Raw genomic sequence first — 22,483 nt, forward strand, 5'->3', positions numbered from 1 at the left:
AAAATGAAACATTATGCGATTGCAGGCGGTTGTTCCGGTGTTGTGGTATAGGAGTCTATCTGGTTATAGCTGTTGCTGCGTGCGGCAACCTTGTAATCAAGGTAATATGCCCATATGTTTCGGTGTGTTCGTTTAGAGCCACCTTTTACTCCATCGAACAAGCCGGGAACATGAAATCGTATTCACATCTTGCCTCGAAGCTTCTACATCAGCCCATTCTATCAAGATCCATCACTCACGCAAAGCAAAAAAAACCGCATATCATCAAGGTAGAGTATCTATCTTCTTAGATCTCACACAGCTATGCAGCTAACACTAGTCTAGCAGAAAATTGAAAAGCTACAACATCCCTAAAGAAATCCCAATCCCCTGAAACATGTCGACTACTAAATGGCAGTATAGACAGAAAAGAAAAGAAAAAGAACAGAAAGAGCAGTAACTAAATGGACAAATGGCAGCACATAAGAAGAAAGTTTCCGTTACCGCCATCACCCAAATCTATTCCTCCATTTTTACATCCTCACCCTCATCCACAATTTCATGCTCGGCGTCAATCTCATACCCAGCATCAACCTCAACCTCATGCTCGGCACCCACCTCATTGCCGGAATCAACCTCGTTGCCGGTATTAATCTCATCCGCGGCATCAGTCTCGGTTTTGACCGCACGAACTCTAGGCTTGCGAACACGGTTGAGCAAATTCTCCAAGACACAAGATTCAAGCTCTTGGTCCTCGCCGCCCTCTTCACCCTCAAGACCGGTAATAGGGACCTCGACGATGACCTCCTTCATCATTCCAGTCCCAATCCAAACTTTCTTAGTGCGCATCTTAGGCTTGGTGACTTCAATCTCAGTGCTCTCAGTATCGGCGTTAATAACTTCAGGCTTGTTCTTTTTGGTACGCTTAACGGTGGGGTTGGCAGGGGTTTTGGCGGGGGCCTTCTCAGGGCCAGCCTTGCAGTGAGCACACATGCGGCCGTGGCGAATGAGAAGGTTATGCAGTGAGTATTTGAGGTTGTCTGGGATACGAGCATCGAGGTGATAGTAGGCCTCTTCGCGGCCAGCGCTATTGGGGATCCACCCAAGAAACTTGGAGATGCGCCAGACATGGGTATCGACGGGGAACTTTGATCTGCGTAAGCCTATACAAGGCATGTTAGAAATTGTTTTTTGGGGGCTACGAGGAAGGTGGACACATACAGAACAAACAAACGCAAGCCGCAGTCTTTACTCCAACTCCGTTGAAAGCCATGAGTGTATTCATGGCTTCATCATCACTACAGTCCTTCAAATGCTCGAGCGAGATGTTACCCTCGAGCTTTTCGTCTTCGCCGACTTCGATACCTTGAGCTTTGAGGTCAGCTCGGATCTTAACCAGACTAGCCGCATAGACATCGTCTAGAACATCCTTGATGTGCTTAGCCTTAATGTTTGCAAGACCTCCTTGCTTAATTGAATCCCTAAGATCCTCGAAGCTTGCCAGGCGGACTTTGTCCCAATCGACACTACCAACACCGATTTTCTTAGCCTTTGCAATTATCTGCTGGCCGGCTTCATGCTCGGATATTTGGGCATCTTCAGAAATCACGACGGGATCATCGGTCACCAACCCAAATCTATCAATGAGGCCCTTGAAAGCCCTCGAGGAATTGAGATTAGTGGTGTTGGCAGACAACAAAGTCCTGATGAGAGCGTCAAGAACGGACGGAACCTCGCCGCATCCCGAAACCTCGTTATCAGGCTCTGGGACCTCCTCTGGCTGGTTAGCCGGGCCATGAGCGGCAGTCAACAGAGCGGCCACATCGTAACATTCTTGGGGGGTAGGATTGATGAGATCGGGATAAGGAGTCTCGCCGGAGACAAACTTAAGAGACTTCGGCTTCCTTTGCAATTTCTTTGGAGATTTTTGTTTCAGAGTACTACCCTCAGTGCCATCGTGGTCATCATCTTTGACCTTTTTGGCTCTCTTTGTGGGCGTCTTCTTTTCCTTTGCCAGTTTAGCCTTTTTAGGAGGGGGAGCCTCTTTTCCGGAAGACGCGAGATCCTCAGTCTCGGAGGCTCCGGAGAGCTCAGGAGATATAAAATCATCAATGGATGCCATCGTGCGGTCCGGAGCAGTGGGAGAAGTGAGTTTATCGTCTCTCTATAATAACGAGCGGCGTTAGTGGTTATCATTGCGTACTGCTATAGTAAGATTTTTAATAGAAAATCCCTCATTGAGGAGGAGGAGGAGAGCTAGGAGAAAGAACTCCTCCGGTACTGAATCAGGAAGTGGGGTGGTTCCTCAATGAAAGGGATCCACAAGTAAAGGGATCCTATAAGGAAGGGACTCGGGAGGGGATTGATGGAGAAGATGTACTCCTAGAGATGAAACGATAGAGAAGTAGACTTGAACCATCAGGGGCAATTTCATCGGGGAAAAGCTCGTCAAGCGAAAGGCTTCATGGGGCAACAGAATTCATCGATAAAATAAAACTGGAGGGGCGAAAACCTACGGAGGAGAGCTGAACACTCCTTATTTGAGCAGCCAACAGACTTGAATTTCTCTGAAAAGCAGGGGGATATTTATAGGAGATGGGCGCCACTCTGGGGCGGAGTAGGCGAGAAGACATGTTCTATCAAATCAAGTCAGTCGGCATTCTTCTTTGACAAGCCGGAGAATCATTAGACAGAACTCACGATTGAACTTTGATTGAGCACGATAATTTTCCCGGTGAGAGGCAGCGGAATTGCGATGAGGGGGGGGGATTGAGAAGTGAGAGAACGTGGCAAAGTGGGGCAGAAGGGGAGAACGATTTCGGGACTGTTTAAATGGTAAGTTGTGCGCTCATATACGCTCTGCCGTCACACATATTGCAGCATGGTAGACCGGGGAACGTGGTCAAGCGGTACCCATCTGCATACGATTTTGCTAGAGCTGCTGAGGGTCAATGGTATTTAAGTGTACGCCTGTCTGCACACAAGGGTCAGTGCTCGGGTATCGTAGTATAATGTCTATTGTGCAATGAGGGCAGGTGTCTATAGAGATTGGTTTTTGTCATTCAAGCGGGCGTTGTAGGATCGAGTTGATACGGACAGAACACTCTCAGGAATTGTCACTCTAACGGTTTGAGAACGATGACGATGGCGTACGTATCTCACGACCGAGTGAGACACCGTGCCTGATTGAAGGCAAGGGTTAGGTTTTCTGATAAGATAAGCCCTGTCAGCCAGCCTAGTCCCTGTTTGTGCAAGCGCTGTCGGCGTGCATATTGGAAGAAAAAAGATTCCAGAGCCTCAAAACATCGACACCTCCCCACCACAGCTCTCCCCACCAAACCCACCACAATCTACAACAATGGCCGACAAATCCCGCTTCTACCTGGAGCAGTCCATCCCAGAACTGCAAGAGCTCGAAAAGAAGAAGATCTTCACAAAAGTACCTTCCTCTCTCCCTTCCCTCTTCTTCCCCCAATTGCACTCTTACCCTCACCAGCACAGACAGTCTCTAACTCCAACTCACCCACCACCAGGAAGAAATCTCCGCAATCACCAAAAAGCGCTCCGAGTTCGAGCACCGCATCAACTCGCCCGCCCCCAAGCCCACCGACTTCACCCGCTACGCCGAATACGAAATGAACCTCGACTCCCTCCGCCGCAAGCGGCAAACCCGCCTCGGCGTCAATTCGCGCTCCCACGCCGGGCAGCGCCGCATCTTCTTCCTGCTCGACCGCGCAACCCGGCGCTTCCCGGGCGACCTGGGGCTGTGGATGCAGTACATTGCGTACGCGCGCAAGGAGCGCAGCAGCAAGGTGCTGGCCAAGGTGTTTGCGAGCGTGCTGAAGCTGCATCCGGCGAAGCCGGAGCTGTGGATCTTTGCGGCGAGGCATGCCGTCGAGGTGAATGCGGACGTGACGGAGGCGAGGGGGCATATGCAGCGCGGGCTGAGGTTTTGTAAGGGCAGTCGCGAGCTGTGGTGGGAGTATGCGAAGCTGGAGTTGGTGTTTGTGGCGAAGGTGCTTGCGAGGCGGAGGATGCTGGGGATTGATGGTGCGCCGGCGCCATCTGACGAGGAGCAGAAGCAGGCGGAGGCAGAGGCAGAGGCGGCGATGGACTTGGACGACGACGAGATCAAGCTGCCGACTGTGAGCGCGGACGAGCTGAGCGGGAAGCCGCGGAAGGACCATCTTGTTGATGCGGCGGCGCTGGAGGACATTGCAACGAACCCGGCGCTCAATGGCGCGGTTGTCGGCGCGATCTTTGATGCTGCGGTGAAGGAGTTTCCCGGGGACATGGCGTTCGTGAGGGGCTTTTGGGACCTGGTGATGGGCTTCGAGACGCTGCATTGTCGTGGGGCGCTGCTGGAGCGCGTGGTGGTGCATGTGCTTGATGTTGCGCCGACAGATGCTGAGATGTTGATGCTGGGGGTGCAGCTACCGGTTGTGGGCGTGTCGGTTGCGAACCCGATCTTTCCGGCGCGACTAGGGACGGTGCTGGATAATATGCGGGAGGCGGCGGAGAAGGCCGTGCCCAGGGGGGTGCTGTATGAGAGGTTTGCGACGTTCATGGTGGGGCTGCTGAAGAGTGCGATGGAGGAGGAGGGCGCGGATGAGGGTGTGAAGACGGTCATGTTTGGGACGCTTGTGAAGTACTTTAAGGCGGCGGAGGCGGCGGATGAGGCCTCGGTGGAGCTGTATATGCGCTGGGTGGAGACTATGAAGATGAGGGGGAAGGCGGCGGCGGCGGTCGAGGTTGCGGAGAGGGCGCTGCTGAAGTACAAGGGGCACAAGGGGCTGCAGAAGGCGATCAAGAGGATACAGGCTCAGGAGGAACTGTAAGATATGCATAGTTAGAGAAGGCGTTAATTGTTCAAAAAAGTTCTTTCTTTCTCTATAGTCTTATTCGATAAAAATAAATCTACTCTTCCCCCCCCCCCTTTTTCTAATTCTTGTAATTACTACGCTTGGTTCAAGCGGGGAGGTCAATGATTAGCCCCCACTTTCTAAACACTATCTACTACTACTGCGGGCGGTGTCAATGACCGTATCTTCCCGCACCCATCTACTCCGCACCCTTCCCCCACTCCGTCCTCCCCAACACGCCCTCAACCCACTCGCCCAGGCCCTCCGGCGCATCCCCGAACGTGCTGATGTAGTCATTAATCACCCCGCCGTCAAATCGAAGCCCCACCAAGCCCTGCATGCACTCCAAGTCCGACTCCACCTTCTCCACCACACCTTTGTTCGCCGTGATGCTGAACCACACGCCCTCCGGCGGCTGCGGGGCGCCTTCGGGCACCTCTGAGGCCCCCTCTGGTGCCGGCACAGAGAACGTGAGCTGCGGGGTCTGGCCGTATGTCCATTGCGCTGACTATTATACAGTTAGCACAGCCTCGACCCACAGAACGAACAGAAGCTGCAAACAAACCTTCAGCTCCTCCGCGCCCTTCCTGATCTCGCTCACCGCCAGCGCCTCTTCCTCACTCACATAACACACGCCCACCTCCCCCGCCAGCTCCCCCTCCATTGCCCTCCTCACCAACCCCACCCCCCGCTCCCCAAAATACTCCCTCCCCATCTCCTCCACCACACCACGCACAAACGCCTCCCTCCCCACGCCCACATTCGCCACCGCACTCCTTACACTCCCCACCCCCTCCCACTCACCCACGCCCCCGCAACACCCCGCAACCACACACCCACCTCCCCCAGCGCCGCGCTCAGCAGCATCGTCCCGTGATGGTAGCTCCGCGCCCGCGTCAGCTTGTACGCACTACCACTCACCTTCCGCGTCCCCTCCGGCGCATCCCCGGCCAGCTTCTCACCCTCAACCCCGGCGCCAGCAGGAAGCAGCACAATGTCATGCCGCTTGTTGACAGCAGCCTCTGCGGCGCCCAGGCGCCGCAGCGCGCGCACTACCACAAGCGCGTGCCGGTCGCGGTCGAACACGGCTGTCGGCATGGTGACGGAGTAGTTTACGTTTCCGAGGTCATGGAAGACTGTTCCGCCGCCGGAGCGGCGTCGGAGTAGGGTTGGTGTTGTGGTGGAGGTGCCAAGGAGGGACAGGTTTGCTTCGAGCCATGGGTTCTGGTTGCGGCCGAGGATGATGGAGGGGGTGTTTGTGTAGAGGAGGAGGAGGGTTGTGGACGGGTGGGAGGCGGTGAGGAGGTGGTGTTCTAGGGAGAGGTTGGTGGCGGGGGTGGTGGAGGTGGAGAGGTAGATTTGGAGGCGGGTGGTGGTGGGGAGGAGGGTGCGGAGGGTGCTGAGCGGGCGGGAGTGGTGGGGGGTGCGGAGGTGGAGGTGGCGGTGGCGGAGGAGGGGGCCTCGTGAGGGGGACATTGCTGCTGGTTGGAATTGGGTGGAGGTAGAGGTTTGTGGGATCGGCACCTGTTGAGTATCGGGGGAGAGGACGGTAAGTATTATATCCCAGAATGAAGTCTCAGGCCTAATTAATATGACAGGCACAATATTACTCGGTGTCCCACCCCCCCAGCGTACTGAACTCCAGGTCAAACACCGACAGCGACACCAATTGAAACCAATTGAAACACCAACAACACCACAAATTATAAACCATCCAGCACCCAGTCTGCGCGCAGATCTGTCGTCCGCGCCTAAAACAGCCGCCATTTCCGGGTAACTATTGGCACCGAGTGATTGGGCATGATCTCACGGAATTGCAATTAATGGTGTGGTTGGTTGAAAGCATTAAAAAAAAAACTAGGTACGTTCCTGAAATTTGAGTAAATAACCGAGCTTTGATGTTTGTATTACTGGCTATACTGGTTTTGTGGGCCGGGACGGATGTCCGTATGGACTCAGATCTTGAGGTACTGTGATGCTGGAGATTCAGGGAGGGTCGGGCGCTGGCAATTTAGGAGTGGGTTGCATTATATACCAATCGGTCAACCAAACAAAAACAACGACGTTATAGTCGTAAGAGGAAAGGTAGATATCTAATGGAAATCATATCTTTCCTACACAGCAATACAGAAGTTTTAATTCGATAACCCCGACTCTAGTTACACCCCGCGCCCTCACTACTGCAGTCTGCCTACGAGACATATGAAATGTACACGGTGTGTCAGGGAGCCTACACAAACGCTCTAAAAGGTAGAGTGGTAATAAGTCGTGACCTACATACATAAAACGTAAAATATCTACATACTTGATTTTTGTCCATTTTGCTCCAACCGTGGGCCAACCTGATATCCACTCTGTAGCACCCGTCTTTACCAACACTGACCACCGGGGTATCCTCTGTATAATAGGCACTGAAAAATACAGTTTTCCTGTATCAGCTATAAATAAAAAAAGGCAAAAAAAAAAGAACAAAAAGTACTGCAGATTTCGCCGGACCGAAATCTACTACTCCCACCCCTGGATTGAACCGTGGACCTTCTATAGACGTTCAAAGGCCAGGCACAACCACACGGTGTTCCGGGGGGCGAGTGATAGCCATTAGACCACCCGCCCATGTGTGTTTTTGTCTGGCAATGTTACTTGGCACGACGCCAAGACCACCGCAGGTGCCAAGGATAACTGCTGGGGTCTAACCCGATTAGAGATTTGGTAATAACCAGAGCCAGGAATAAATCGCCTGGGTACTTAGTACTAAGTTCAAATGAGGATGTCTTTACGGGGGGTTGGTTTTAACAATTTTAGGATAAATATCTAGATCTCGGGAGTGGTGCCTGGCCGGTAAAAATCCCCATTCGTACCGTACTATTGGTCTGACACTGTGTCCGGTCAAAATTCATTTTGGAAAATGATATCTAATCCCGTTTAAAGCTAGCAAGTACAGTATTCGTTAGCTAGCTCCGGATTGACCAAATTTATGTTCCCATATGTCATTCACGGCATTCGCACCCCCCACAGGTCTGTAATGGAAGCTAAATATACGATCAATTACTTCACGTATCTCTCTAGGTTATGAGCCCGAGGTCGACCGGACCAAGTACATCACAAAGAAAGTTTATTACTCTAAACCACACACAACTATAGCTACCAAGTACACTTTATCACTTTTAAGCTTCCATTAAACATGTTTGTGTGGTTGTTAATCTACGTGCTCATATAAGAATTTGTAGTAGTTGATCGTGTTGGCTACATAAAGCTAAGGGGGATTTGACTCCGCATTTATACCAAAGAAAGGTGTGCAACAGATGTATAAACTAAATAGACATATGATAAATGCTATTACCGAGAAATAATGACCCATAGAACCCTTGATTCGATAATGATATCCTCTGCTACTAATGACAGATTAATTAGACCTTCAAGTTATACAGTATAGAGCCACCGGGAAGTGAACATTGTTCATATTCATATATTTTCTTATAATCACATGAACAAAGACCGGAATCCTCATATCACGTAAAGATCCAAACGAAAATAACCCAAGACCAAGGAAATACCCCGTGAGCCCAATGATTCATCCAACACGCATCCGATTTCCAAACGAAAAATGCAAATGAAAGCCCTTGCACCGCTACAAACACCGTAAAGCAAAGCAAACATATGTACGCCCCATCCTTACCAGCCAGAATTTTAATAAAGTCGTGTCCTCTCTTTTCGTCTCCCACAGCGCCTATACTCCCTGCCATACACGCATCACATAACCGATCTCCCATCAGCTCATGATTAAATCCCTCTTTTCGTCCCATTTTTCGCCGTACTGCTCTGCAATGTCTAATACCTCTTTACTCAGAATCCTACCCGCATCCACGAGCCTGGCCCATTGTTCTTGATTGAATCCGCGGCTTTCATATAACTTCCTTTGCCGGTTCTCGCTTGTGGTCGGTCCGAACATTCCAAAATATAGCCATGAAGCTACCGTCGTCCAAAGAGTAGCGAATATCACATTCGGAGCCACACTCCACTGTCCTGGCGTTAGCAATATCCCATAACCACACTTGAAACCAGGAAAACACACCAAGAAGCCACTGTTAAGCATAAGGGAATAAACGCCCACCAACCACCCCACCATCCCAACTATCGCCATATTCACTCTGTTTCTCAAAGCCTTATCGCACTGCTCTCGTAGCCTTCCCATAATCTCAATCTCCTTAGTCGTTTTTCTCAACTGATCCCGAGTGGTCTGACTGCGTTCCAGAAAAGAAGGGACAGAAATGACTATATCCTCCGCGTCTTCAATTTCTATTATAAACTCTTTCTCCCTCACTGCATCTTTTACGAAATTTCCAACCTCAATCGATGAGCCCCATCGGGTAGATCTATGCCTAACAGAACCAATACGACTGTATTCGGGTGCTTTGAATGTAACTCTTGGTGCCTTAGATGGGTCGGATGCGAGGGGTGGTAGCTCGGCTTGGATGAGTCTCGAAAGAGCCGATAAGGTATTCTTGGGGTTGACGAGTAGGACAACGTATTCATTATTGTGAACGGGGAGCTTCAGCGTGATGAGGGGTGCGGCAAGGAGTTCTCCTAAGATGACAGTTAGCAGAGAGCTGGGCGTGAGTAAGGACTCGAGGGTGAAAGTACCTTTGACATCCACACTTAGGGTCTTTTGAGGATATAGCGGCAACTGCTCTTTTTCAGGAGTTTCCACTAATATTGATGCTGATTTCTCTTCTTTCTTTTCATCTATTTTCACCACCTTCCCACTACCACCATCCACCCCATCTTTATCTTTAATCCTACATTCAACATCGTTCTTTTCTCCAGCTCTTTGTTTCGGTGCGCTTGGGTGATTTATTTTTCGTCTCGCCTTTGGTCCAGCAGCACTTGCAAATAAAAACGAGTTCTGAAACTGTACACTCGGACTAGTCCCTCCACGGCCGCCAGATCCACTTTGTAGTAATCGATGCACTAATGACTGCGATACTGAAGACCGGAATATTTGTCGAGCTGGCTGGGATGGATGAGCTCCAGTTGCTGATGAAGGATGCTGCGAAGAGCGGAGAAGTACTCGCGGGTTCATATTAACTGTTTATTTGGGCGTATGGATGAAGTTTTTTATCGTATGGATAGATGGCACTTTTTGAAGTGTGGGGAGTTTGGAACAGTGAATGATTCGAAACGAAAGACGATTTTGTTGGGGACGCCTTTTTTCTAGTTGGGTTTCAAACTCATACCGTGCAAAGCAAAAAGAACCAAGATTCCGCGGATAGATGGAGGAGGGGTTCTGTAGAAAAATAGTTCACTGGTCCTATCGAGTGGGAAAGTGGGGAAGTTTATCGAAATCACCTATCAGATCATATCGTACCGAAAAAGTTTGGTCCCAAACTGCCCTTGCCTTATCCCATCCCATCCCGGCACGTAGCTGCATGCAAAGAATGGACTTTCATGATCAACGGCCGGTGTAAAAAGGACGGAACGGAACGACGCTAGCTACATAGCAAGTTCAGAAAATTGGACGTGTCCGTCCCTCCATGGTGGTACGTGCAGTTGTAGTGGGGTGGTTGTTGCGGCTGGGCTGTCAGCATATCATTGGTCGAAGGGTGTGGGGTAGCTGGGCGGAATTAGCAACACCAAGTGTATGTAGAATAATAGTTTATCGCGAGCTTCAACACGCGTAAAAGAAAAATAAGAAGTCCCCGAATTAATAAAACATTCAGGAATGTTTTATCCGCCCACATTTGATAAACGCTCCAAAACGGTCAGCCGTTTTAAGAATCCGCCCAAGCACATGTAGGATCGACTGAAAAAGGAAATCTGATCAAGCATAGGATCGTCCGATAGGTAGCTCCAAGATGTTTTGCATATGGACTAAAAGAACTTCCAATGAGCTATGCTCGTTAAAAAGGGCGAAACAGCAGAAAGATCTTCGTACCGTACTTTATGTACCGTATCTCACTCAGTTTCACTAAGGGTCCTTCTTGTAGATTATGCACGAGTACATGTACTCTAAATATGTACGGTAGATCCTTCCAATGAGCGACCTCGAATGAGGTTTCGGTGAAGTACAAGAACACAACCTCGAATAGGGAGGCGGTGCTCTTTAACCGAAACAAATCCAAATTCTTTGCTCCAATTCGGCTGTTGAAAAATATGACGGTGCAAGACGGCACGCGGGGCCATAAGTTACGTACTAGTTGAAAGGAATACTTGCCAACTCAATATTTAATTAAGTGACTAGTTCAGATGATCCTCATGTTGTTTCAAAGCTTCTTATATTTTATGTTTCTAACCAGCTCATTCGAAAAGCCCTGGTTTTCGAGGATCTGGTCAACTGATCAGTCTTAAACAATCTTCGGAGACTTTTATCGATAACCTGATCAGCGGGAGTATATTGCGAGGTTGCTTAGACTATCAACCCAAATGATTCCGTTACAATATTATTCAAGGTATAATAAATCCACGTACCGGTAGGAGAGGAACATGGTAGGACCGGGTTTTCAAATAGTCGGGAACTTTCTGATTGACTAATGATGCTGAATATCATTATTTGCGCAAGTTGTGAGAGGTCTGTGTTTGCGGCAATTTGGACAAATCAGAGAAAAGGTATCCAAGCGAGTGACCAATATAGTTATCAGAAGTCCATCAGACAAAGAACCCAGAAATATCCATTCTACTCTTTATTAGAAACTTTAGGCCAAGCATCAATTTTGGTCAAAATTGATGGTTGCAGGGATTATTTGGCTGGGTGGCGAATAGCATTTTTCAAAATTGATCGTTGGCCTAAAGTTTCTATTATGAATCATGTCAGTACGTGGATCATGAAGCTATGATCAACTACCTCGCCTCTGCACATCATAATCTCATACCAGGCGTTGGTAATAAGAGATTTCTCGGGATCAGTGTACGTACCAACAGAGTAAAACATCTCCTCGTTCTCGAAGGATAGGGGCCAGTAGATGGATCCACGGGTGGAAAGGCAAGGGATCAAGTATTGAGATTCTCCCAACTCTCTATCACAATTGAAGCGAAGGAGCGGTCCTCGGACTCTCAACGAATTATTTTCAACGAGAATCAGTGTAGATCCTGATAGTTGTTTCAAGCTCTAGTGTATATGAGACTTTCATCAGCTAGTCAGCATTTCCTCCAAAGTTATCTCTTATCTATTAGAGGTTGCTCGACGTACCGAGACGATAATACCGTGTAGAGCGCTCTGTTCGGCTGTAGTTGATATGCATGCAGTTCTGCACATGCGTTTTTACCTCCTCTCGGGGAACGGTAGAGTAGTCCCGAAGAATGGTGAACCATGCAAGGGAGAAAGTACGGTGAATTTAAAGACAGTACACTGTCTTTAGCCGCCGCACGTGTTTTGCGGGATCTAAAGTTGAAACATACGCTGAGTAGGTGGTTCAAAGTTTAAGACACCTCATCCCTTGAGATGGTAACTTCGACGCCAGTGTAACGAATTTCTGGAAAAGGTTATTCCTGCTTGTGCATCCTAAAGATAGGGGATGTTTATGGTTTAGGGCTCTACAGTAAGCCAGGCTAGTGGCGTGTTAAAACTTTAAGGATATGCCGGATTTTACTACCAACAATTAACGAGTTATTTCTCATGATGCAACCCAAACAACAACATGCATCGACTCCTCAACTTCAACCTCTACGCCCACAGCCAAACCTCCATCTTAACATATATCAGCTTTGTATTCCAGAGCTTTCAACTCCATGCCTTGGTATCGCAGATCAACTAAAGTCTCCGCCTTTCTCACACTACTCGTAGAGTAGGTACTCTATTTTAACTTTTTGTTGATTAGTATTCAGCGGTCTTTCCCAGTTGATCATGATGTCGATCCTACACTTCATCTTCTATGACCAATCTCAGCTACTGCTACAGCGAGTACCTTGGTAATTCACAGGACACCACACTTCACCATCGCTTTCGCCAAAACTCTACTAGTAGAGTCTTAGTCCCGGGGATTTCACCGAATCCTGCTGGAGATGTTTCTCGCCTAAGCCCGAGATTTGTGAATATATCACGACAGGTTTACATACACTGCCTAATGGATCATCCCCGTGGTCATCCAGGAAAGAAGCTGAGCTTTAAGTTTACTTATTATTTTACCCAAAAGAGCAACATCCCCGGCCCAGTGGGATATGGATCCGGTTTCCAGAGAGTAGTATTTATTGAATCAGTGGATATCTTCGAGAGAAGTAAGACACATTCAAAGAGTTCAGTTCGTTGTTGTCAAGTAATATCAGTGCCCGCACCTCGAATTCTCGTTGTAACAGTCGTTAAAGATGTAGTACTAGCGTCAAGCACACTCGCAGTCTTCATTTTTGCCTTCTGCCGCTGGGAGATTAGAGGGTTCATGTATGCGGCTGCATACATACCCAGGATACCCCAATTCCCATGTCCCACATGCTGCTGCTGATGACCACGACGTCAATGGAGATGGCGGTAGTGGTGAGACGTCAACTTAGAGCTCGGCCTGCGGCTGGCAATTGCGGAGGGATGATGTAAGTGGCGCTATTGAACCAAACAATCGATGCTTAGCTCGAGAGCTTGTTTGTCACATCAACAACACAAAGAAATTTAGACAGCTTAAGCTTCATCTTGAGCTCTCGCATGCTGTAAGGACTCAAAATGCGAAAAGCGCTGCTAATCTATGCCGAACCTTTCCGGCACCGGGAATAGCGGGCCTATCTCTGCATCTATTCAGTGTGACACAGAGGCGATAATATTAAGAAGACTGCGGTTTAATTATGTCGAGTAATCATCACCGCAATAAAAGAAGTGCACACTTGAGACAAGACGAAGAAGGGCTTCTTCCTTCACTTTCTTTCTTCCACCTGCGCATCTATAATCAATAGAAACAGCCGTTCCCAAATACCCACCCCCAGTAGAAATTTAAAGTAGACCTTCCCTGCGCATCCGCCAGCATATATCCATCTATCGATAAGAAAAACAGAACTTTGCCGCATGTCCCTACCACAACCGGCACACCCGTCCTGCAGGCACCGCGCTTCTCCTCGAATTCTTCCAACTTCACCCGACAGAGAAGAAACAGCACCCACAACACCCACCTGAAGTAGAGCGTACCAGGCTGAGGTTCCAGTGGTCAGGGTGGTCCCCCGGGAACAGCAGCAATACGGACCACGAGGGCCAAAACGATGAGCTGGTAGGATGGAGTGAGTCCCAGCGAATAGCATTAGCCAGCGAGGCCTGAAAAGAAAAGAAAAAAACACAGAGAAAAGAAGGGTAAAGAATTGATCAGAAGGCGTCAATAAAAAGGAAAACCACACACCGACTACTCTCTCCCTCCTCGATCTAGAGTAGCAGCAGCAGCACCAGCACCAGCACCACTACCACTACGTATCGCCTCCTTCTTTCCCCTCCCCCCCCACTCTCGTTCCGCTGGGTAATTTTAATAGCAAATTGCCATTACCATTACAACTACCACCACTACCTACTTCACATACACACACATTTCCCCACAAGTCGGCATCCGCTCGGCAAGCAAGCAGGCAGGCAGGAAGAAAATCTCTTCTTTCGCACATTCTAAACACTTCTTACCCCGTCGTCATCACGCACTCTCTGTCTCTACTGGCACAGCTAGCTAGTTAGTTATCGCAGGATCGAAACAATAGTGATATAATAGCAACAACCCCCAACCACCAACGGCAGCCTATGTATTGGGTCAGTTCCGAATCCCAGCCGCCGCCGCCCCCGCCGCAGCCAACATACGTCGAGGAGCGCATCCCGATTCTCGCGCGTAGGCGCAGTAGCGGGGAGATTGAAGTCCTACGATGGTGCTCGCGGGCTAGACCTCGCATCAATACGAATACTACCTCGGATTCGAGGCCAGTGAATGCAAGCCCACTGAGCGCGGTAGCGAGCGACAGTAACAGCGAGAGCGGGAGCGTCATTACCACAAGTACCACCGCTGCGCGGAGGAATCTATCGCTCCCATGGACGAATCGACGCTTGTTACCCGAGTATACGGCGCCTGTGTCGCCGGCATGGAGCACAACGTCTAGTAGCGACGACGAGAGCTCTGATGGAGAAGAGGACGACGGTGGTAGCTATGGGACGTTTGGTCCTAATTACAATACCTTCAGCAGTAGCAGCACCTACTGCAATGATACTCCAGGTAGCAGCACTGGAGGCGACGAGGGGAACGACAGCATCTTTCTTGATAGCAACAATATGATGCATCCCTCCGATAATCAAATTCCCTGGCTGTCTCTGCCGCATAGGTCGCAGCTCCTAATATTGGCACTCTGTCAACTCTCAGAACAATTAGTACAGAGTTCTGTAATCTCATATCTCTACTACTACCTCTCCTCTATTTACACGCCGGACCGTCTCCCTCCCACCCCGGGAATGATCGCGGCGCAGGCTGGTATGCTCGCCTCAAATTTCTTGCTTTTCCAGGTCCCTGCTAGTACCTTCTGGAACCGCATGTCAGATCGTATCGGCCGCAAGCCATGTGTCCTCTTCGGCCTCGCCGGGATCACGATATCAACTCTCGGGTTCGGCTTTAGTGAGAGTATGGGGGCAGCGGTATTCTGGAGCATTCTCGCAGGCGCACTGAGTGGTAATGTGGGTGTGCTGAGGACTATGGTTACGGAGACTTTTGACGAGGACAGGTATCAGAGCCGCGCATTATTGATGTTTCCAATGTCCCAAAATGTGGGGATCGTTGCTGGAGCACTTATGGGCGGACTGTTTGCGGATCCGGCGGGGACGTGGCCAGGTGTTTGGGGTGGCATTGGATGGGCAACGAGGTGGAAGTTTGCCCTACCGAACATGATTAGTGCTGGGATTTTAGTAGTTAGTTGGATCCTAGTGTTTCTGTTCCTCAAGGAAACACAAAAGAAGAGGAATTCGAGAAAGGACTGGGGCATTGAGGTTAGAAGAACGGTCCAGAGACGGATCAGAAAGGTGTACGGGAGCTTCAAAGGTAAAGGAAAGCACCTTGCAACGTCCAATGACGATCTCAAGAGCGACTACACAACCCTCACCACCCCCATCCCGGACGACGAAGAGTCCGCCCTCCCCTCATCTTCCGCCTCCTCTTCGTCATTTACAAAACCTACCACTTCACCACCTTTCCACGCTACTCTTACCCTCATTGCCTTGACACTCCACACCTCAGCCTTCCCTCTCCTGCTCGTCGTGTTCCTCTCCACCCCGCGCCCAATAGGCCTTGACCTTCCCGCCTCCACTGTTGGCCTTGCAATAGCATACATGGGCCTCATCGCATTCGCCACTCAGATACTTCAGTACCCGCGCCTTAGTCCCCACTATACGTTCTGTCTTGTCCCGCTTGCGTACCTCCTCATGCCGGTACTACCGTACCTGTCCGCCAGTGGAGCTGTGGTGGCACTAGGGCTTCAGGCTGCTGGAGTCATGTTGGCAAGAAACGTAGAGGTTAGTGAGGCACTCTTATGTGCTCGTGGGGTTTCTGTGGCAAGGGTAGCCGGTCCAGTGTTTGGTGCCTGTGTCTATGCGCTGTGTGGTGGCGGGGTGTGGTGGGTGATGGCTGTGTTGACTGGAGCTGGAGCATGGAGTGCAATGTTTTCGAAGGAGTCTGGAGAGACGGGAGATGAAGAGGAAAATAGAAAGTAGAGAAAGATTAATAGGCTAAATATCATTTGGAAAACCTGGAGTTTTGGGGGGGCCATGGCTGGTAGGTGGAAAACGGAGGGAAAAGTTGATTTTGGGTGTTATTGTTTTTGTTTTTTGTGTGTGGAGTTGATTTCTTTCCCCCCTCTTGGTTTCTTATTTTTTACTGTTCTCTTTATTCATTTATTTACATTAATACCCCCCTCTCTTTTATCTTATCTTAAATCAGTGTTATCACTATCCCGTGTGGAGGACCATATTTCTATGAGGTGATCATGGTGTATCACTCGAGTTCCTGTTTGTTAGTAGGTGGTGTCCGTGAGCTTGTCGTTGAGATCGGCGATGGGTTAGTTTTTTAGTTAGCTAGATTGGCGGTGATGGATTCAAATTATCAGGTTTTACATTGCTATTTATTTTACTAGGAGTGCAAATATAGTGGAGGTCGTAATCATGATTTATCACTCGATCAAGAAAGTACTCGTATTTGGTAATCTCAGAGATCACGGCGTGGGGGGGTAGTATTGCGCTGAAATAGCCAGTGAAAACACTTCACCCCTTGGTCCACTATTGGGCTTCGAGAAGGCCGGGGAAGAAAGGGGGCCCAAGCAGTTATAGAAAGGAAAGCTGGTTCCACGAAAATTTCTAGCCCCATGTGGCTGGACGAGCACTGTGCATGAAAGTTGAGATCATGGAGAGTGCTGATGTAGCGTTGGAACAATGGGGGGGAATACTAGGCGCAGGCCTGCCCTGTATGCACAAGTGGTAGGCCTTAGGATTAAAAGCCCAAACACCACAGTGACTGATGGCCATGATAGTAAACGTTACGTAGGGCGGATATTTACCTCCTTGATCTTGGGTTGAACCGTTGAAGAGCAAGATCTTTACATTGTCCTTCTATATTACAGCAGATATCATACACACAGCTTTTAAACAATCAACAGCCTACAGAACGTAGTCTGAGGGAAATAAAAAACGCACATCTCAATTTGAAACATAGAATATCACTCGATATCCTCGCCACGCTAGCTAACTATCGTACAAAGCCCCCGCCCCCCGCCACCTACTCCAACTCCTTCACCACTGCCTCTAAGATCTCCTCCGAGTTCCTCCATCTCCTCCTCGGGTCTTTCGCCACCTTCTGCCACACCTCACCATGCCTTGGTTCGGTGATACTCAGCTTCGCTAACACATCGCCCTTCTTGTCATCCTCGCCATGCATGCTGAGGAACTTCCAGTACCACGCCCAGGTATCACCTCTATCGGGGTCAACCAGAATCGCCTTCTCAAACCAACTACCCGCCTTTGAGAGCTTCCGCTCCGCCCAGAAATTACGTGCTACAGCTACATACAGTGTTGCGTCATTCCCCACCTTCTCGATGGCCTCGACGAGACGCGGCCGCCTGTGTGTACGTGCCTCGAGGTGCCAGATGGACTCAGCCCAGAGGAGTCCGGAGTGTGCGCATTCTTGCAGCGCTTGCGACATGAGCTTCTTGGCCTGTGTGATGTTTCCGGCGCGGCGCTCGACACGGACAGACTCGCACCAGAGCTCGGGACACTTGGGTACCGCGAGGCGTGCCCTGTCGAGGACAGATCTAGCGCGGACCAGCACTCCCGCTTTTTCCTCGAGGCGGGAGAGAAGCAGCCATAGTGGTATTGACTTTGGACATGCCTTTGTACCGGCGTTGTAGGCCTCGCGCGCAGGGGGGATCTTGTTGAGCTCGTATTCGTAGATTTGGCCCTTCATCATCCAGAGTTTGTCCGCCTTGGGGTATAATTGGAGGGCTTCGCCTACTAGGGAGAGGGCGGCGTCCGTGTCGCCTTGTTGCCGCTCGAATGCTACTGATTTGATCCAGACTCGGTCTGTACCGGCCTCACGGCGGGCCGTGGCAAGGAGGTCACGTGCAGCGGCATTCTGCTCGTTCTCCGCTTCGAGTTTGACTGCAGCAAGCCAAATGTCTTCGTTGTTGGGGTTCTGCTTGAAGGCTTTTCCGAGCACGATACGTGCGCCGTCGATATCACCAGATTGCCATTTTTCCTTCGCTAGCATCATCCAGAGAACCTCACTCTTAGGACAGGCTTCGACGGCCTTCTCGAGGAGGCCCCAGAGCGCTTCTTTTGTGCCGTGGTTCTTCTCAAGATCGGCAGCAGACCGCCAGATTGATTTTTTGGTGTAGAAGACGCGGAGAGCATATGCGTAGATTGCGCGGGCAGTTTCGTACTTTCCGCGTGAGATGGAAGCGTCGGCGTCGTCCATCCAGATCTTTTTGCGGTCGTCGTCTTCCTCAAGTTGCCACCCGAGCGTTTCCCGGATAATGGCCTGGCAAGTTTCGACGGCGCCTTCTTCCTCACAACGTTCTGCCTCCTTAATCCAGTCCTCGCGGGAGGGCATCGCTTCTGCACGGGCGAGGGCTTGCACGGCACGCTTCATGACATTAATCTTTGCGGCATTACCTTGTTGCTCTTGAAGACGTGCTGCGGCAAGCCAAATCTCGTGGGATGTCGGGATGGCTTTACGGGCTTTGTTAAGTACAGCTTGCGCATTCTCAAAAGTCTCGAGACGGGCGAGGGCTAGCCAGAGCTCGACAGATAGGGGGACAAGCTCAACAGCTCGGGCGAGAAGAATCTTGGCGTCGTTGGGGTCCTCCTCTAGTTTAACGGCCTCTTTCCAGAGAACTACAGACTGTGGGATGATGTCGAGGGCTTTACGGACTACTCGTTTTTTGGCACGGAGATCTACTTCAAGCTCCATTGCTTCGACCCATAGTTTGACAGATTTTGGGTTATGGCGGACTGCTTCGGCGACGATTACCTTGGCATTCGGCGCGTCATTTAGTCGCATTGATTCTAGCCATACGTCTTCATTCTTGGGACAATGTTCACAGCCTCTGGCGATGAGATTACGGGCTTGGACAATCTTTCCAGCGACCTCCTCTAGACGGGCTGCAGCGATCCAACCGGGGCCATGCTTAGGGTTGGTCTTGATGACGGATTGGAGGAGCTCGCGAACTCGCTTGATGTCACCGACCTGTTCGGCGGTCTGAGTAGTGCTGCGATTGAGGGATGTCAGGTAGCCCTTGGGGTCAATGTTTGTCGCGCCGGTTGCAGAGTCGCCTCCGGAGCGATCAAGACGGGCTTCAAGGACCTTTGTCTTTGCGCGACCAATGTCGATGAAGTTCGTCATCGTGCCGTCGGCAGTGTCGGAAGAAGCGTTCGCACTACCATCATCCTGGACTGAAGTCTCAAATTGTCCGCTTCCGGCGGCGTTGGCGAGAACCGAGTCGGGGGTTGGGTAGAACTTCTGGCGCATCGCTTGTCGTGCTCGTCGGTTTCTTCCTGTTAGATCTCCGACTTCGGGGAGGTTCGCCCAGTCGTCATCTGTGAGTGTTTCGAGTCCTCGTTTTAGGTCCGCAAATTGGTGTTGGATCTTCGGGTTCTTGCGTTCGTATTCCTCACGCTCGGCCTTTTCGCGGGCTTCCCTATATGATGACGGAGAGGTCGGCAAAACTATCTCATATAAACCATGACGATAAACCATGTGTCCTAGAAATAAAGAAAGAAGAGAATATGATGGGCATAGTTTCAAGGAATAAGAAGACGGGGGGGTTATATACCTTCGTGTTTTTCGCCGCCTTTCCATCTTTTCGTCTACAGCTTGGTATATCCTATCTGCCTCATCATCGTCCTCATCATAGGCCCCGCCGGCAAACAGTCCAACTTCGTTCTCGGGGTCTTGATACCGGTCATCGTCGTCATCATCGTCGTCTTTCTTTTTATCTGCACCCTGTAGTATCGCGGTATTGTTAACCAGCTGATGGTGAGTAGCTAGGGGGGAGCAGAGGGAATAACTAACATAAGCTGTAGGAGCAGGCTGTCCTAGGGCCTCTGCTCTCCTGGCAAGGGCAGCCTTGATGGCCTCTTCTGAGGGACCTTCACGCGCTGGACCGATATCAGACCGTGTTGTGAACCCTGTAGCACCACGCCCAAGACCAGCGACGTAGTTCGCCGGGGCAGGCTCGTCCAAGAAATTTCGTTTGAGCATTGGCAGACAATCGTATGAGTGATGATCGGAGGGCTTCGAGGCGTGTAGTTATATATAATCTGTTGGACTGTTTAGTAAATATTAAAGGGCTGTCTGTGACTGTCCACCTCCCAGGCGAGGAGGACTCACCGTCGTATTTCCCTGACTGCGAGCTCCCCTGTTGCATTGGGTTACCCGGCATCTTGTATCGCGATAACGACATACGATTGACGCACTGCAATGCTTCCAACCTCTCCCGCCCCCACTTCACAACTGTCCATATAACTCGTCAGTCGTCAGTGGACTTATAAATACTCTTACAATAATCTTACAAGATGGAATCCATAGAGAAGGAGTATGAGAGGCTCCGCAAGAAATCCAACCTCTCAAAGAGCATTTCAGATGTCGACAAGTGCATCCAGCTCCTCCAGAACGCTAGACAAGCTATAGCTAATGGTAGGGCTTTTAACTTTCTTTCGGCTACTTTAGTTTTTTGAACAATCGCCGGAAAAACAATAATAAGCTCCATACTGATGCTCCTAGACCCATCCTCTGCAAGAGTGAGCATTGCGAAGCTCCAGCAAACTGTCCCCGCAGCTCTTGAAAAGATCAAAGATGACGAGAAGGAGATCTATTCTGGCCTCAGCCGCTACGGCCGTGCTCTCGACAAGGTTACTTCTTTATTCTCCCCCCCCCCCCCTCCCTTCTGTAGATACTTGTTAACCCCCCCACAGACCTTCAAAGCAACTACTACCTACTCCACCAACGACTATGACGCACTCTCCTCCCAGTCCGACCTCATCAAGCGCGCCATCGCCATGCACCTAATCCGCGAGGGCCAATTCGCCGCGGCTTCAACATTCCGTGAGGAAGCTGGCCCAATCGACATCCCCCCGCACCTCACCACCGAGTTTGTCGAAATGTACGAAATCCTCAATGCCATGCGCATCCACCGCAATCTCGGCCCCGCCATCGCCTGGGCGCGCTCCAAATCTACGGAACTAGACCACCGCGGCAGCAACCTTGAGTTTGATCTCTGTCGCTTGCAGTTCGTATGGCTCTTCTTGGAGCAAGACGGGCAAATGCGGGCGTTTCACTATGCGCGAAAGGAGCTTAAGCAGTTTCAGGAAAAGCACCTAGATGAGATCGAGAAGCTCCTGGGCGCGTTCGCGTTCCAGACGAGACTGAAAAGCAGTCCGTATGCGCCCCTGTTTGCAGACCCGGAGAAGTGCTTTAATGATGTAGCAAATGCATTTACGAAGGAGTTTTGCAGCCTGCTGGGCTTAAGCGCGGAGAGTCCCTTGTATATTGCGGCGACGGCTGGAGCGATTGCGCTTCCAACGTTAATGAAGATGGCGGCGATTATGAAGGATAAGAAGACGGGGTGGAGTACGGTTAATGAGCTTCCTGTACGTCTCCTATTCTTCCCTCCCGCTGTATGCTCCCCGCATTACTGACAAAGATAGGCCGAAATTGCACTGCCCCCCGGCTACCAATTCCATAGCATTTTTGTGTGTCCAGTATCAAAGGACCAGACAACAGAGTCAAACCCTCCCATGATGCTACCGTGTGGCCACGTCATTGCGCAGGAGAGCTTGCAGAGGTTGGCGAAGGGTAGCGCTGTGACAATAAAGTGTCCGTATTGTCCGAAAGAGAGCAGTTTGGCGCAGGCGATCAGGGTTGTTATTTAGGGTTACTGGGGGGGCATTGGTGTACTGGTTTGGGTTTTTATTTCTGTGTTTTTGTTTTTTCTCCTTACTTTCGCGCGAGGTTTGTTCTCTCGAGATTCCCTTCTTTGATACTGGATTTGTGTGACTTTCTCTTCTTCTTGGGGTGTAACTTGGAGTGATTACTTGTTTTCTTTTTTTTTTCTTTTTCTTTCCTTTTCCAACCGTTTTCTTTTTTTTTTTTTTTTTTTTTTGTATTTCACTCTCCCCCCTCCCTCTCAATCTTTTGGCAAGAAATTATCTCTCCGCTGAATATGAACATGATCAGGGA

General features: G+C 50.1%; 7 protein-coding genes across 7 annotated transcripts; 3 read left to right on the forward strand and 4 right to left on the reverse strand.

Annotated features, from left to right (window-relative positions):
- Window positions 1-498: 498 nt before the first annotated feature.
- Window positions 499-2,101, reverse strand: LAJ45_06427 (uncharacterized protein; the record flags this gene model as incomplete). The annotated part of the gene is made up of 2 exons (XM_046115991.1): window positions 499-1,142; window positions 1,201-2,101. 2 exons carry the CDS (start codon window positions 2,099-2,101, stop codon window positions 499-501), a joined length of 1,545 nt encoding a protein of 514 aa, XP_045970652.1.
- A 1,236-nt stretch (window positions 2,102-3,337) lies between these two features.
- Window positions 3,338-4,817, forward strand: LAJ45_06428 (uncharacterized protein; the record flags this gene model as incomplete). Its single annotated transcript, XM_046115992.1, has 2 exons — window positions 3,338-3,418; window positions 3,513-4,817. 2 exons carry the CDS (start codon window positions 3,338-3,340, stop codon window positions 4,815-4,817), a joined length of 1,386 nt encoding a protein of 461 aa, XP_045970653.1.
- A 223-nt stretch (window positions 4,818-5,040) lies between these two features.
- LAJ45_06429 (uncharacterized protein) lies at window positions 5,041-5,505 on the reverse strand (the record flags this gene model as incomplete). The annotated part of the gene is made up of 2 exons (XM_046115993.1): window positions 5,041-5,349; window positions 5,407-5,505. The coding sequence occupies 2 exons, from the start codon at window positions 5,503-5,505 to the stop codon at window positions 5,041-5,043; spliced, it is 408 nt and encodes a 135-aa protein (XP_045970654.1).
- A 3,105-nt stretch (window positions 5,506-8,610) lies between these two features.
- LAJ45_06430 (uncharacterized protein) lies at window positions 8,611-9,921 on the reverse strand (the record flags this gene model as incomplete). The annotated part of the gene is made up of 3 exons (XM_046115994.1): window positions 8,611-8,859; window positions 8,914-9,425; window positions 9,483-9,921. The coding sequence occupies 3 exons, from the start codon at window positions 9,919-9,921 to the stop codon at window positions 8,611-8,613; spliced, it is 1,200 nt and encodes a 399-aa protein (XP_045970655.1).
- Window positions 9,922-14,526: 4,605 nt separating this feature from the next.
- Window positions 14,527-16,470, forward strand: LAJ45_06431 (uncharacterized protein; the record flags this gene model as incomplete). Its single annotated transcript, XM_046115995.1, has 1 exon — window positions 14,527-16,470. One exon carries the CDS (start codon window positions 14,527-14,529, stop codon window positions 16,468-16,470), a length of 1,944 nt encoding a protein of 647 aa, XP_045970656.1.
- Window positions 16,471-17,527: 1,057 nt separating this feature from the next.
- Window positions 17,528-20,506, reverse strand: LAJ45_06432 (uncharacterized protein; the record flags this gene model as incomplete). Its single annotated transcript, XM_046115996.1, has 3 exons — window positions 17,528-19,943; window positions 20,079-20,248; window positions 20,318-20,506. 3 exons carry the CDS (start codon window positions 20,504-20,506, stop codon window positions 17,528-17,530), a joined length of 2,775 nt encoding a protein of 924 aa, XP_045970657.1.
- Window positions 20,507-20,820: 314 nt separating this feature from the next.
- Window positions 20,821-22,176, forward strand: LAJ45_06433 (uncharacterized protein; the record flags this gene model as incomplete). Its single annotated transcript, XM_046115997.1, has 4 exons — window positions 20,821-20,941; window positions 21,029-21,156; window positions 21,220-21,894; window positions 21,952-22,176. The coding sequence occupies 4 exons, from the start codon at window positions 20,821-20,823 to the stop codon at window positions 22,174-22,176; spliced, it is 1,149 nt and encodes a 382-aa protein (XP_045970658.1).
- Window positions 22,177-22,483: the final 307 nt, after the last annotated feature.

This window comes from Morchella importuna, assembly GCF_003444635.1.
Source record: "Morchella importuna strain M04M26 chromosome Unknown Morimp01GS019, whole genome shotgun sequence".
Taxonomy (NCBI): Eukaryota; Fungi; Ascomycota; class Pezizomycetes; order Pezizales; family Morchellaceae; genus Morchella; species Morchella importuna.